We start from the raw sequence: 14,452 nt of genomic DNA, 5'->3' as shown, positions 1-14,452 counted from the left end.
AAATGTACTCTTTTAGGTTGTAACAACTTTGAAAATATACATTATCGATATTAATGGCAGCAATGTTCTGTGATAAAACATAATATAGTCCAAAGAAAAACGTTCATTGAATTTGAAAAAATCATTAGGGTTCAGGATGCAGGAAATCCACATTAATATGAAGTTTTTGTGCTCCTTTACACACAAAAACAATTGTATTTAAAAACAGTTCTTTACTGAGGGTTAAAATATATGGCAGCAATTTGCTCAGTGGCAACATTTTAACATATTTTGTTGAATTGTCCGGCTTAAAATGTAGCCACATTTTCTAAATATGTGTGTATATATGAATATATTCAAATTCATCATCTGTCCCATTCAGCATCATTAGGCATTTATTATTTTATCATTGGATCATTTGATATAAATTCAAGTTGTTTTGACAGTCTGAAGTGGAGAACGTGAGCATCCAAATCCCCCGCCCACATTGTTTGATCAAGTTTTTGTCTAGCTTACACATCAATAAAGCCAAATAAATAGACGCTCGCTTAAATTGTTTAAATTCAGAGTGCGGAAAAATACATCAAATCATCTACACGGACGTATGGGGGATTCGTCAATGAAGAAACACACTCAATTTATGTGGGTTATTATTTTCAAGAATTTCTCCCTCAGGCTCTTGTTTTTCATGGCTAATAACGAGTCAATAACACGATGAAACGAACAAAGACGCCGAGGCAACGTTTGTCGCATTTTCTGTCCTTGCGCCGTGTGTCTTTTTGTTTTCTTTTATTGCAATCATGTCAATACAGAGTACGAAATGTATGAACGACTATGAACAATAAGCAGACAATAGTCATGTAGACCGTACCCAAGAATAATACAGGCAATCAATCCAAAATAATCTAAACGGTAGAGACAAATGAAAACATGATAATAAAGAGTCAATAAATAAATATGCTAGGATAGGATGCAATTTTTATATGAATACGTTGAACTTTTCAAATAAGAAAATAAAAAGGGCCAGACAAATGTAACTTCAGTAAATAACTCTGCTCGGGGTACAATCATTGATATGAATGTGTTCACATTTTCACAGAGGAATATAAAAAGGTTGAAACAAATAAAAAAAAATGAGTTGAATACATAAATCAATATGCCGGGGCCCCAACAATGTATGATATAAAGGTAGAGACATACAAAGTAATAATAAAGAAAAAAAATACACAAATAACTAAACAAGTAAACAACTTTGCCAGGGTTACAATCATTTATTCCAATCCCAGATACTAGCTATCTGGATATTAATGTCCTTAATGTACTTAAGTATCGATGGTCCGGACTCTTCAAAAACGTGGAAATACGTCCCTGGCGTTGAACGGGTTATATAGTTTTACAAGTGTAATATTCAATTTTGACTATATCATTGCAAATACAGATGATATAAGGAGACGTGCGATTAGCAGTTTGTATTTTCTACACTCCAGTATAGCTGAAAAGTAATCCGCGTTGTCAAATTGAATACGTGTATGATTAAAAAGCGCACTTGTTACATTCCTAAATTGAATAACGCTAATAAATGTGACGTTTGAAGGTTTGTTTTGTTTTGTTTGCGCAAACGCTTGAAACGGGGGTCCCCGCCCGACTCCAAAAGATGAGAGAAGCCCTGATTTCCGGGGCCGTGAACTCAACTCGCTCTTCCGATAGTTGTCGGCTGCGCGTGTTGTCGAGGGGGCGAAAGAACGACTTCCAGGGCACACGGACTGCGTTCCTCGTCCAAGCAAGCCCACCGCGGGGGGAACGTGTTTGTGCAGCCTGGGAGCGTGGGGGGAGGGAAATTGACCGGGACGCCTTCAGGCTCCTCGTGTTATACGCGCAAACGCCTTTCCGTCGGCGTTTGGACTAGAGATTCCTCCCGCTTGCGTATTCATGTATATATATTTGCACGGGTATTTTCTTTAATTGGCGTTTTGATGTCTGTTCCACCCGGCGTCCCAATATTTGTTGGATTGGCTTCACGTTTGGAGTTTGTTTTTCGCGTTCCTATTTCCGAGTGTCTTTGAAGGCAGCGGAGGCCGCTTTCTCTGGTGAACACGCCCCGAAGCGCAGCAGCGCTACCTGCGTGACTGTCAACAAACGGTCGCTTTTTCTCCCGGACAAGTGGGTGAAAAAAGGTGACCCTGCTCACCAACTTGGATTGAAAAATGACAGGTATTGATTTCATACGTGCATTTTGTATTTATTCTTGCGGGAGTGCTATGCTGCCGCCGACGCTTTTTGTTTTGTTTTTGTTTTGTTTTGTTTTTTTTGGGGGGGGGGCGGAAGTCATGTAGTTTAGCGTTCTTTCCGTCGATCGAATAACTTTTTACAACATACACGAGGTTAATTTCGTATGGATAAATCCGGTTTGAATAGGAATAAAGACGGATTTAAATGTCATCACAGGAAGACCCCGTGTCCGATTGTGTTTTCGGATTAGCAGGCAAATGAAGAGATGAATTTCTATCAATTCGACTATTATTGCGACATTGAAAGGGTAGAAGACAATTCATCGTAGTGAGAGATGGGTTCGTTTTTTAATGACAAATTAATGCTCGTTCTTTAATGAGAATACAAATGTTCGTTTTTTAATGACAAATGGAACTCGATTTATTGGTATTATCAATTTCAATTGGATTAACAATCTCGAATAGACGATTTGCAAAAGGATTAAAAGCATTGAACTGATAAAGCAGAAGGTTTCTCACATGGGAGGGCTTTTCTCAAAAACAAATAGCCAATGAATTTGGATGGCAAAAGTAATTCAACATTTGCTAATGTTAAGGACATTTTACGTTGAAATCCTTCTTGATGCTTCTCGTCCAGTCGCTCGTTTGGCCAAGGATTCGTTCAGGACAATTCTTTTCTTTCAACACAACATTCCTCTGAGTAGGCCTGTCTTCAATTCATTATAATATATGTGTCATCTTCTAAAACAAAACAAAATAACAAGACATGCTCCTCTTTAACAGAGGCGCATGCGAGAATCATTTATATACAGGACAATACCGTCATGCATGAACTTCTCTCTCTATATATAAAACTATATATATATATATATATATATATATATATATATATATATATATATATATATATATATATATATATATATATATATATATATATATATATATATATAAATCCCTAGTTTGGAGACAAAACCTTTTTCTTTATTTTCATACACTTGGATTACAATTAGACTGCCATTTTGCTTGTAAAATGAATTATTCTTAGTCACTATTGTGTTATGAAGAGGAATGTTTCGTTTAGTTGAATAATTGTGTACGCACAAAAGTTTAACCGCACGTAAAAGAAAACATTCAAATTGTATTTTTAGAGCATATAAATGAGTGGTGTCAAACATACGGCCAGCGGGCCGTTTATGGGCCACGACGTCGTTTAATTCGGTCCCCCGAATGATTTTGTAATTGTAAAAATGATCCAAATGTTTTCAATAAATGAAAAGCTGTCAGAAAAATGTGTTATAATGAATAGTAATGTTAATGCCTAATGATGAATAGTGATGTTATATGTATATTTTGGACAGAATTAATAAAGGAATTCAAATTTGGAAGTTGTTCTTTTAAGTTATATATAGCAATGATCATGATTTTATTGGGAAAAGATTTTCCTCCAAGCGGCAGCGGCCCAAATTTGACACCCCTAATAAATATTTTGAAATTGCTTACTTTTTGGGTCGAATTTTTCCTCGATTGGATTGATGCCATTTGCGGGTTTGGTATCAAAGCGATCTGATTTTTCTTCAACGAATAAAAACTAAAAAAGGTGTCATTAATAGCTGCACTTTTTTCAATCGAGGAAAAGCGTTTATGATTCACAGTAATGTATTATGAGTAACAGTGACAATGCGCCTGTACTATTTTGGACAGTATGAAAAAGATCATACTTATTATAATATAATACATCTCTTATTTACGGTATTATATGGAAATAAATATATAGCGTGATTGCGGGCCGGAACCCGCCCACGGGCCCTACGCTTGACACCCCTGCCGCAGATGTTCTAAAAATACAGCTTGCGCGTGCTTGCGTGTGACGGCGCCGGGGGCCGATGCCCCCCCCCGTCGGACGAGCGAAGGACGGGGTCGGAGGCGCGGGACGACGATGACGCCCGCTTCTTGGTCTTGGCGGAAGCTCTCTGGCGCGCGTGTCCGCGTGTCCTCGCGCCTCTCAAACACGCGCAGGTGCACGTCGCGCCGTCGCTTCGCATCTGGACTTTGTTTGCTCGCTAGCTAAATAAGCCGCGGTCGCCCGCGCGTGTGGTTTTTTTTTTAATTTTACGAGTGCCGTTTGGTAAAACGGACGGGCGATTTGCTTTATGTGAGGTGGCTGCCGAACGGCCGCTAAATGTTGCCCGAAAGCTGCAATATCCGTACGCATGCCAGGCATAACCAAAAATGAAGAGATAACCAAAACAGAAACATGAATCCGAAGTCGCTGTTTTCAAGCGATATGAATCTATAGCGCGCTTTTTTTTGCGGGTCTGCGCAAGCTTAAGCAGGTTTGGGTTATGGGATGCGCCCGTACTTTTGCTCTTCGATTTTGGGGAAAAAAGTGCATCTTATATTTAGGCCGGTGAGCGTTTTGGGCGCGTGTATTCAATTGGTCGGCGCGCCGCCGCTGCGGAGAGGCCCGGGCTTGAGGTCGGGCCCGGAGCGCAGCTACGTTAGAGCGGACATAGCCCGTGGCAAGATGCGCGCCGCCCCGATGGCCGCGGCTGGAGCCCAGGTCTATCTTAGCCCGGCGCCGCCCGTTCTGCGACGACGGGGGGTCTGCAGCCGAGCGATAAGCGCGGGCGGGACGTTTTTCGCCCGCGCTCCGGCCGAGCGGCTGAAGCGCCACCTGCCGGAAGCTAGCCAACTAGACCGGGGTGCCTCCAAAGCTCAAAATAGCTTCAGGCGACAAGGGGAGACCGGCGTGCTGTCCCCGGCGTAAGGCGCACCTACCTTGGATTATTATACAGGGACAAGGCGCAAAACATGCCAGTTTTTGTCAAAGAAAGCACCATTCAATTCAATAAATCGGGAAACGATTGTTTGTCGCGATTTGTTATAAGTTTAATTCCATTTCTAACCCTAACCCTCCATTCAAAATTCCATTCTTTTAAACCTTTGATTCGTCTCGGCATTGCATTTTTCATGAATGTAATGAACGTAGTTTTTTTCCCCCCCATTCTTCAGATCGTGCACAAATCATCTTTATTCTTCATTTCTGATTTTCTCTTAATAAAGTTTGACCGATCTGATCATTTTGTTGGCGTTCCCTTAAGCGCCGCTCCATCTAGTGGATACAGCCGCGACTGTAGCTTCTATTCCATGCGCCTTATAATGCGGTGAAAACACTTTTAAAATGGGCCATTGGTTAAGGTGCGCCTTATAATCCCACGCGTCTTATAGAGCGGAAAACAGGTCACTAAAGTTGAAATGACTTATCGGATTGTTTTGTTGACATCCGCTTTAGCGCAGCTCTATCTAGTGGACGCATACTGCAAGCCCAAACACCAGTGTAGCTTCTATTCTAGCCGCCATATAATGAAAATGGTTTTAAAGTTTCCGTTAATGGCGGATATTTCTTTTATGTCTTTATTTGGGCTATGTGCTAGATGTATGATTCGCACCTACATTTACTGATTTTGTTTTTTTTCCTAGTGTAGGACCAAAGAAGTTGTAAACTCCTTCCGACATATGAATTGCACTTGAGTAATATGTATCGCCGACTTTTGCTTCTGATTGTGTTTATTTGGATGACATTTCCGTCGAAATGTTGAGCGATTCCATCGACCGCGTGTGATGTGTGTAAAAACACAAAGGTTCCACTCCCCCCCCGCCCGCCCCCTTCATAGAAGGCTTTGAGTTATGTGCCCGCCCCGCGCATTGTTATCGCGGCCGTCATCTGAAACAATGAAAAGCCGGAAGGCTGGGGGAGGAGCTGGCAACGCACAGGAAAAGCGAGCGAAACAACGGGCGGCCAAGAAAAAGCAGGCGGCCGGCGGCGAGGTCGGTCGGATCTTTGCGGATTGCATTGCCGTCTAATCCGGCGGTCGATGCGCTTCCCCAAAAGTTTTTCAAACTCAGTCACTTCACGCAAAAAAAAAAATCAGAACGGGATTTCATCGCCGTTGGGTTACGGCCACGCGTGTTGCCGTGGCGACCGGCGCATGAAGATCTGATGAAGGAGCACGGAACCCAGGGAGCCGCGAGTGGTCAATCCACGCTCTAGTTTCAGCAACTACATATACGTTTATAGCTACATGTTTTAATCGGTCTGGCTCTTTGTGGTCGAGTAGTGTAAAGCGCTTCGAGTACCCAAGGCCGTTTGAAATGATAGTTCGTTTTCCTACATCTTTCTTTACACTGGGAAGCATTTGCTTCCATTGGATTGCAACCTGCTTAAATGAAGCCTTTCTGACGTGGTTTTTGCACTCTGGTTGTTCTTAAAACCACGAGAGGGAAAAAAGGATTGATTTTTATAGGTTAGAAAAAATTCTTCGCCCACTGGCATTTTTTTAAACGCGGAGAAGAAAACGAAATGTGGGGTTTACGACGGTATTCTTCCAGTCCGACAGGTGGCAGCACGGCGCAAATCAAACAAAGGAGAAGTTGTCGCACTGCATTCTGGGATATGTTATGAGTTACAATGGCGGCGTGGAAGTTACCGCCTCACGCTTTCCTGCTGACTTTTCTTTGTTCGCTCTTGGAACAAACCTATCGGACCTCTGGCGAGAAAGTCAAGTGGGATGACAACGGTTATGTCTTGTACTGTCCGTGCATGGGTAATAAAAACTTTCGACGGGGTGGCCTCACCCGTTGTGGTTCAATCGATATTTCCGAAGAGTAAAACAACTAAAAAGAGTTGAAATCGTTCGGGAGTTACATTACTTTCACCGTAGACAAAAACAACATCGAAAGGCGGTTTTGTGTTCAGGTCGCTTCGGGAACCAGGCAGACCACTTCCTCGGTTCTCTGGCTTTTGCTAAGATGCTGAACCGAACTTTGGCAGTCCCGCCATGGATTGTTTACCGCCATGCCAGCCCAACTTCCACTAATGTAAGTCCGCTTTTTTTTCCCCCCGCCGCGTTTTACTTGTCGACGTGAACAAAAGTGCCATTGCGTTGAAAAGACAGGAACATCGGGGGCCGCTTTGTTTATTGACCTATTGAACCCTATTAGACGGCGGAACTATTTCCACGTCGCTTGTGACGAATCTGCAGTCAGGAAACAGAAAATATGCCTTAACCTACCTACTTCTGGCATCGGGAGCCGGTTGATGAACTGTACCACCGGATCCATTTTTCTCGGCGGTTATTGTTTTTACTTGCTTTGTTCATCGTTGATCGGGTGACTTTATCGGACATATCAACATTTTGCTGGATTTAAGAACAAAACAAAGCAAATAAAGAAAGAATAAAAAGAGTAATCGATGGATATTAAGGTCATTGTGGCTTAGCGCCCCCTCTTCTGGTTGCCTGACAGAAGTACAACACTTAACGAGTCCTACCTGCTGTTCTCTATATTTGACGTTCGTGCAATAGTTGCTTATTCTTATGTCAGAACGAAACAAAGACAAGACAAGCTCCCCTTAATAGTTGCGCAAGTATTTATGCACGAGCTCGACTTCTATCATAACTAGGTCTTATTCTGCTTCATATCAGATTTAAAAATATATATTTTTATCTCCAGAGCTTTTTCAGCGTCTTTCTGAAGCTAGCAAGCGATTCAAATTTCTTCTATTTTATTTAGTAATTATTCCACAAACTACCACCTTTAACAGATGCGCTCATTTGCTTTCTGCTTTTTTTCTTTTCTGTTTTTTAGTCACTATAGAACGGTAACCCTTCCTGATTTCGAACGGCTGCTTGAATACTGGTTTTACGTTCAGCCAAGCCGCAGAAATTGGAGATTTAAAAGTAAAACACAAAGAAACTAAAGAACAAATAAAAAAGGTGAATCGTCATGTTCAGTGCGTTTTACAGCCCCCTCTTCCGGTTGACCGGAAGAAGTACAAAACTACCTTTTGCTTTCTATATTTAGCAGTATGAGGTTCATACAATAGTTAGTTCATCCTATCCCAACAAAAACAAGACAGACCCCTCTTCTTCCGCTACTATTTATCCTACAACTTTACGGGACGTGCACATTTACGAACAGCGGGAAATTCCTTTTGGGATACCTTGCAACGTGAACCGGAAGCATGCTTGGGTCACCCCAGTTTACAGAAGCATTCTTTTTTTTCTCGACCATTCATCCAGGACCATGTTCCCTACAGTGAATTCTTCAAACTGGAGGCCCTGTCGGCTTATCATCGCGTGGTGGCTTTGGAAGTCTTCATGAAGGATCTGGCTGACGAGCACTGGCCCAGAGGACAGAGGAAAGCCTACTGCTTTGAGGCGGCGGCTCAGCGCAGTGCGGATCGCCGATCCTGCCCCATGAAGGTGAGCCCCCCCCCCCCCCCCCCCCCCCCCAAAAGATTTTATTGCTTAAAGCCATAAATGCAACGCAGCGGATTCAAGTAAACTTTGTGATACGGAATTTAACTTCAATTACGGGGAAACGTCTTGCTGCAAAGATGAAAACTGTCCTTATTAGTAAGTCTGCTCTAATGATAAGTTTTTGTTTTTGCTATGGTTTTCTAAATTTTCTCACCGACATCCATCATTTGAGTATCTTGTAAACTTTACAAGATACTATATAGATATATATAGATATAGGATAGCATTAGCACGCTTTACAATGTAAAGCGTGCTAATGCTATCCAGTGGACGTGATAGCTAATTGCATTCCCTCAGATGTGGGATAATAAACATGATGGTGTATTTGATTAACCCGCATTTCTTTTTGTGTTACCCTTGTATTACTGTGTCGCCTTTCAATTGCAGTGTAACCTTAGAACCACGTACAATGTGTTCATTCCGAGTATAAGGACCAAAACGAAAAAAGAATTAGCGGGCTCCAGTCGACTAGCAGCTGATGAATGACGGAGCAGAAAAAAACCTTGTCAAATTCCGCCCTCTGGTGGTGGCGGTGTCAATTCGTCTGGCTCGAACAAAAATGACGGACCCGCGACGGAGGGGGGGGGTTCTGACGAATGTCAGACCAACCCAAAAAGAATTAAAAAAAAAAAAAAGTAAGTTGCCCACCCATGGGTTTTGGACTGACTTTTGAGACACAGCCTGGTCCTACAGAGTATGCCAGAATCCACAAGAGCCAGAAGTAGCAGAAAAAAACCAAAAACTTTCCTGACAGAATTCAAGTGACCTCATTTTAGTCGGAAGTCGGAACGGGGCTCCAAATGATCTAGATTTTCTTGATTTCGACCGGGCTTTTTACGGGCTCGTTTGCCTCGGGGTTGAATGAAACACAGTCAAACGCCGCCCTCTAGGGGCTCGTCAAGCAAACCGCACGTGAGGCCGGCTCATTCTCTTGCTTCTTCCAGCGGAAGCTGCTGGACTTAAGGGTTTCCTCAACCTGATTGGACCAGGCCTCTCATATCAAATTTGGAAAAAAAGATACACACATATAAATATATGGCTATTCCGTGTCATTATTTAGTCACACATTCACTTAGACTCGGTTATTCTATTGTATGGAAGACCACGAACGGATAAGCGCTTTTGTTGCTTCTGCCATCGAGCGAAAAAAAACATTTCTTTTGTCGGGCTTTCACTTTGTTGCCGTAGGCCGCAGCCGGGAAAAAAACGAAACCTAAATCGATAAGAGTTTTGGGACCAACGAGTAGATGATGGGACAGTATTGTGATGCGCGGTTGTTGGTAATACGTGTGTATGAATGCTTTTGGCCTTTTCAGGATGGGAATCCGTTTGGGCCCTTCTGGGACCACGTGGGCGTGGAATTTGATGAGTCTGTGCTATTCAGTGGGATTTCCTTCAGCGCCTACCATCAGCAGCAGTGGATGAAGAAGTGAGTACCGTACGCCCATCAATTGTTCAATCACAACTGTTCTGTTTTTCTTACTGCAGATGAGTCTGGCAACATATAGAGCCTGTCTTTGTTGTAAAATGCAAAAAAAAAAAAAAAAAAAAAAATCAAGTTCCGACAGCTCCCAGGGTCATCAGCATGTCTTAAAAAGTTACATGAAAACTTTACTGCTCCATATAAAGTTCTCCAACACATCAAAATAACACAACATTTCTCTTATCTCAATTTCAAACTAAATCGTTGCGGGCTGTTCCCACGGTCCAGAGAATCTCTTATAAACTTACCTAAATATTGTTTTCAAAATAACTCAACATTAATACGATCTGTTTTTGGCCGTCAGATTTTTAAGAAAAGCTCACGTTGATATTTGTCCAAATCGGCCCCCGCAATCTGTCCGTCTGTCCCCCGCGGCTACCGGCTGATCAATCTTTTAGTTTGCGGCCCGGCGACGGGAAAAGGAAGCTTCCTGAAGCGCTTTTCACCTTTCTCCTCCGCTTTAAATACCTTGCGGAATGGGAATATCTTTCCGTTGCGCCGGCCCGGGGGCGGGGAGGGAAGGAAACGCATCCTTGCGATAGGCGGAATCGGGAGCCGGGGGACTCGCTCCCGGCGGCTTTTGTTCAACCAAAAGCGGCGGCGGGCGTACGCTTGTCGCGCGTTCAACCGGCACCGTTCCGGCGGCGCCCAACCGCGCAATGGCCGTCTGTTTTCCCGAGCCGCTTTGTCTAACGCCGCCGCGGACAGGTTCCCCGCCGGCGAGCACCCGGTGCTGGCCCTGCCCGGGGCCCCCGCCCAGTTCCCGGTGGCGGAGGAGCACGTCAGCCTGCAGCGCTACGTGGTGTGGTCCGACCAGATGGAGGCGGAGGGCCGGCGCCGCATGGCCGCCGCCCAACTGGCGCGGCCGTACGTCGGCGTGCACCTGAGGATCGGCAGCGACTGGGTGAGAGCGGCGACGGGCGTCCGGCCTTTGCCCGTTCCATCGCTTCGGCCTTTCCGCGATTGAAAACGAAGCCGATCGCCAAACGGGAAGCGGCGCGAGACCGGACCGCTTTACGGCGGCGACCGCTTGGAAGGGGCGCTTTGCTTTGCTTTGCTTATTGTAATGAACTTTGAACCCTTCCGGCGCATCTTCCAGCGCGACGCTCCCGTCTTTCGGTCGCGCTTCGTTCCTCAAACGAAGCGCTACTCCGAAAAGTTGGAAAAAAAACATAGCCCGTGGCACGCAAGCGTTTTACGCGACCGAGAGAGTTAACGCCCGATTCTAGACGCTCCTTATAAAGATTGTAGTTGAGACTTAACGTTTTGTATGAAATGAACTCTTAACACTTTCAACTCAACGCTTTGTATGAAATGAACTCTTAACACTTTCAACTCAACGTTTTGTATGAAATGAACTCGTAACACTTTCAACTCAACGTTTTGTATGAAACGAACTCTTAACACTTTCAACTCAACACTTGAAATGGACTCTCAACACGCGTTCCGTGGACCAGGCAAAGAGCGCCGTCTTCTCTCTCCCCGTCTTGCAGCAAACGGCCTGCAAATTGCTGAAGAGCGGCGACGTGGGCCCCCTTTTCATGGCCTCCCCCCAGTGCGTGGGCTACAAGCGGCAGACGGCGCCGCCCCTCACCGCCGCCATGTGCCTGCCCGACCTGGCCGAGATCCTGCGGGCCGTCCGGCTGTGGGTGGAAAAGACCTCGGCCCGCTCCGTCTACGTGGCCACCGACTCCGAGTCCCACGCCGGCCGCATCCGCGAGCTCTTCGGGGGCCAGGTGATGGCGCCGCTCCGCCTCGGCGAGCGCGCGCGCGGGGAACCGCATGTCATCCGGTCGGTGGTATTTTTCGCACCGCGGGGCGCTCCGGATTAAAAGGCGCATAGAATAGAAGCTACGGTAGCGGCCGGGCTTGCGACGCGCGCCCGCCGTTTTTGATGTTTCCGTCGTCCGACGCGGCCGATCGAAAGGATCGGGCCCGTTGTCGGGCTTCCCTCCTTCCGACGAGCCCGTCGTTTGAACGAAGGAGGGCGGGAACCTCGGAAACGTGGCGGGCGGGCGCCCCCCCGGGACCGGCTTTGGCTGGAGCTGCGCCACAGGGAATCCGCTCTATAAGGCACGCGGCGCACCCGGGACCAACGGCCCCTTTGAAAAGCGCTTTGGCATGATCGCAACACCAGCTACGGCGGCGCCGCCGAAACAATCGGGTGAGTCGGTCGAACTTTACTAAAACGAGAGGAAACGTTAACGGCGCGCCTCAACTTTTTCTCACGGGAGGTTTTCGTCGACGGAAAAAAATGGTCCGGTTTTCGTATTTTACCCAAAAAAAATCGGTCGAGCGGAAGGCGGGCGGCCCTAAGGCTTGGACGTGTTCTGCCGGCAGGTGAAGGTGGTGAGCCTGCGGCCCGACCGGCCCCAGTTGGACCTGTACATTCTGGGCCAGGCGGACCACTTCGTGGGGAACTGCGTCTCCTCCTTTTCCGCCTTCGTCAAGCGAGAGCGGGACGTGCGCCGTCTCCCCTCGTCCTTCTTCGGCACCGACCTGCCCGGGCCCGAGCCCCGGCCCCGGCCCGAGCCCCGGCCCCGGCCCGAGCCCGGCGCCGGGACCCTGGCGGAAACGCTCCGGCCGAGCCGCCCGGACCCGCCGTACTGCGCCGCCCCGGGACGGCCCCCGGCCCCCGGCTGCGGCCGCTGAGTCCCGAAGGTCGGGACCCGCGGGGCCGCCCGGACCCTTTTGGCCCCTCTTTCGTAAAGGTGAAAGATGGACTCGCGTTCCTGGCTCTGAATTGCGAGTGCGCGGCCTTTGTGTAGCGCGTCCGCCCTCGGGGGCGGCCGCGCTCAACCGGCGTCCCTTTCTCTTCGGCGGCGCGAAACGAAAGAATTTGAAAGAAAACGAGTCTCGTCCACGGCGCCCAAAGAGTTAAACGGACCTCATTTACTCGCCGGCGATAACCGTAAGGCGGGGGCGTGGAGGAAAGTCCCTTCTCAACTTAAGTTCACCTCGACATATAGTTATATGACTTTGAAAACACTTTTATTTTTAATTTTTTTTTTTTATTCTGTTCAAGATACGCTTACGCCATCAAACATGGGCGGTAATCAGACTTTTCCATTCCTTGATGAAAATGGGCTCGTCTACATACGCCCCGAATCACCCGGCGGGCCCCGGCTTATGACGCCAATTGACAAGGGGGACCTCAAAATGCGGAGAAGCATCCGGTCACAGGAGAGGGCGGGGCCGGGTGGGCTCAAGGACCGGGACAGCAAAACGCTCCCTTGGTGCCGCTGCCGTTTTGCATTTCTTCTAGGAGAAGGTTTTTATTGTCTGTTTTGTTTTCTAGTGGCTGAATCTGAAAACCACTTGCTGTTTTTAAATCAATGTAAACGCCTCACGCCGTTCCGTACGGAGAGGCGTTCGATCGAAATGAGCCTGGCTATTTGGATTTCTTTTTTATCCCCCAAGCGTGCGCTTAGTCTTCATTTACCATCGTTTCAAACTAGAGTTAGGGTTTTAAACAAGAAGTTAAAACTGTTGTTAGGGTTTTAAACTAGCTTTTAATACTGCTGATAGAATTCTAAAGCAGGGTTTCAAACTAGATTTAGGGTATCACACCAGGGTTTAATATGGTCGTAAGCGTTTTAAAGTAGGGTTTCAAACTAGGGTTGAACGCTGTTAGGGTTTTAAAATAGGGTTAGGGTTTCAAACTAGGGTTTGTAATTATGCATATCAAACTACAGTTTCAAACTAGGGTTTATTGCTATTCATGCAGTTTTGTATTAGGGTTTAATACTGTTGTTGGTGTTTTAAATTTGACTTTCAAACTAGAGTTAGGGTTTTAAACGAGGTTAAAACTGTTAGGGTTTGAAACCGGGGTTTAATACTGTTGATGGAATTCTAAAGTGGGGTTTCAAACTAGGTTTAGGGTATCAAACCAGAGTTTAATATGGTTGTTAGAGTTTTAAAGTAGGGTTTCAAACTAGGGTTTAATACTGTTAGGGTTTTAGGATAGGGTTAGGGTTTCAAACGGGTTTATTACTATTCATACAGCTTTAAGCTAGGGCTTAATACTGTTGTTACTGTTTTAAATTGGAGTTTCAAACTAAGTTTAGGTTATCAAACCAGGGTTTAATATGGTTGTTAAGAGTTTTAAACTAGGGTTTAATGCTGTTAGAGTTTTAAAATAGGTTTAAGGCTTCAAACTAGGATTTATTATTATTCATATGGGTTTAAACAATAGGGTATAATACTGTTAATGTTTTAGATTAAATTAGGGTTTCAAGCTAGAGTTTAATAATGGGGTTTTGAAGTAGGGTTAGGGTTTCAACCTAGGGTTTAATACTGTTATTGTTTTAAATTAGGGTTTCAAACTAGAGTTTAATACTGTTAGGGTTCATACGGTTTTAAACTAGGGTTTAATTCTATTATTGTTTTAAATTAGAGTTTCAAACTAGAGTTAGGGTTTAGGAAACAAGGGTTTAAAA

General features: G+C 45.5%; 1 protein-coding gene across 5 annotated transcripts; it reads left to right on the top strand.

Annotated features, from left to right (window-relative positions):
* Positions 1-2,098: 2,098 nt before the first annotated feature.
* On the top strand, positions 2,099-13,398 carry pofut1 (protein O-fucosyltransferase 1). Of its 5 annotated transcripts, none has more exons than XM_088409080.1 (7): positions 2,099-2,190; positions 6,967-7,088; positions 8,308-8,473; positions 9,847-9,959; positions 10,722-10,917; positions 11,507-11,749; positions 12,354-13,398. In XM_088409080.1, the coding sequence occupies exons 2-7, from the start codon at positions 7,066-7,068 to the stop codon at positions 12,663-12,665; spliced, it is 1,053 nt and encodes a 350-aa protein (XP_088265206.1). In that variant the 5' UTR covers positions 2,099-2,190; positions 6,967-7,065; the 3' UTR covers positions 12,666-13,398. The 5 variants fall into 5 exon arrangements, with proteins under 5 accessions (XP_088265206.1, XP_088265203.1, XP_088265205.1 ...); XM_088409077.1 differs by having other exon boundaries at positions 8,291-8,473; XM_088409079.1 differs by lacking the exon at positions 2,099-2,190 and adding an exon at positions 5,957-6,038.
* The last annotated feature ends 1,054 nt before the right edge of the window (positions 13,399-14,452 follow it).

The sequence above is a fragment of the Hippichthys cyanospilos genome, chromosome 2, assembly GCF_059441005.1.
Source record: "Hippichthys cyanospilos isolate Australia breed blue-spotted pipefish chromosome 2, RoL_Hcya_1.0, whole genome shotgun sequence".
Lineage (NCBI taxonomy): Eukaryota > Metazoa > Chordata > Actinopteri > Syngnathiformes > Syngnathidae > Hippichthys > Hippichthys cyanospilos.
The sequence above is the reverse complement of the archived record's forward strand: the minus strand, read 5'-3'. Positions and strand labels throughout refer to the sequence as shown.

Excerpts from the sequence above, each read along its gene's own strand:
- pofut1 (XM_088409076.1), top strand. The coding sequence starts at position 6,679 with ATGGCGGCGTGGAAGTTACCGCCTCACGCTTTCCTGCTGACTTTTCTT. Across the intron at positions 6,815-6,966 it reads CTTGTACTGTCCGTGCATGG|GTCGCTTCGGGAACCAGGCA; the intron begins GTAATAAAAACT and ends TTTTGTGTTCAG. Across the intron at positions 8,474-9,846 it reads GCCGATCCTGCCCCATGAAG|GATGGGAATCCGTTTGGGCC; the intron begins GTGAGCCCCCCC and ends TGGCCTTTTCAG.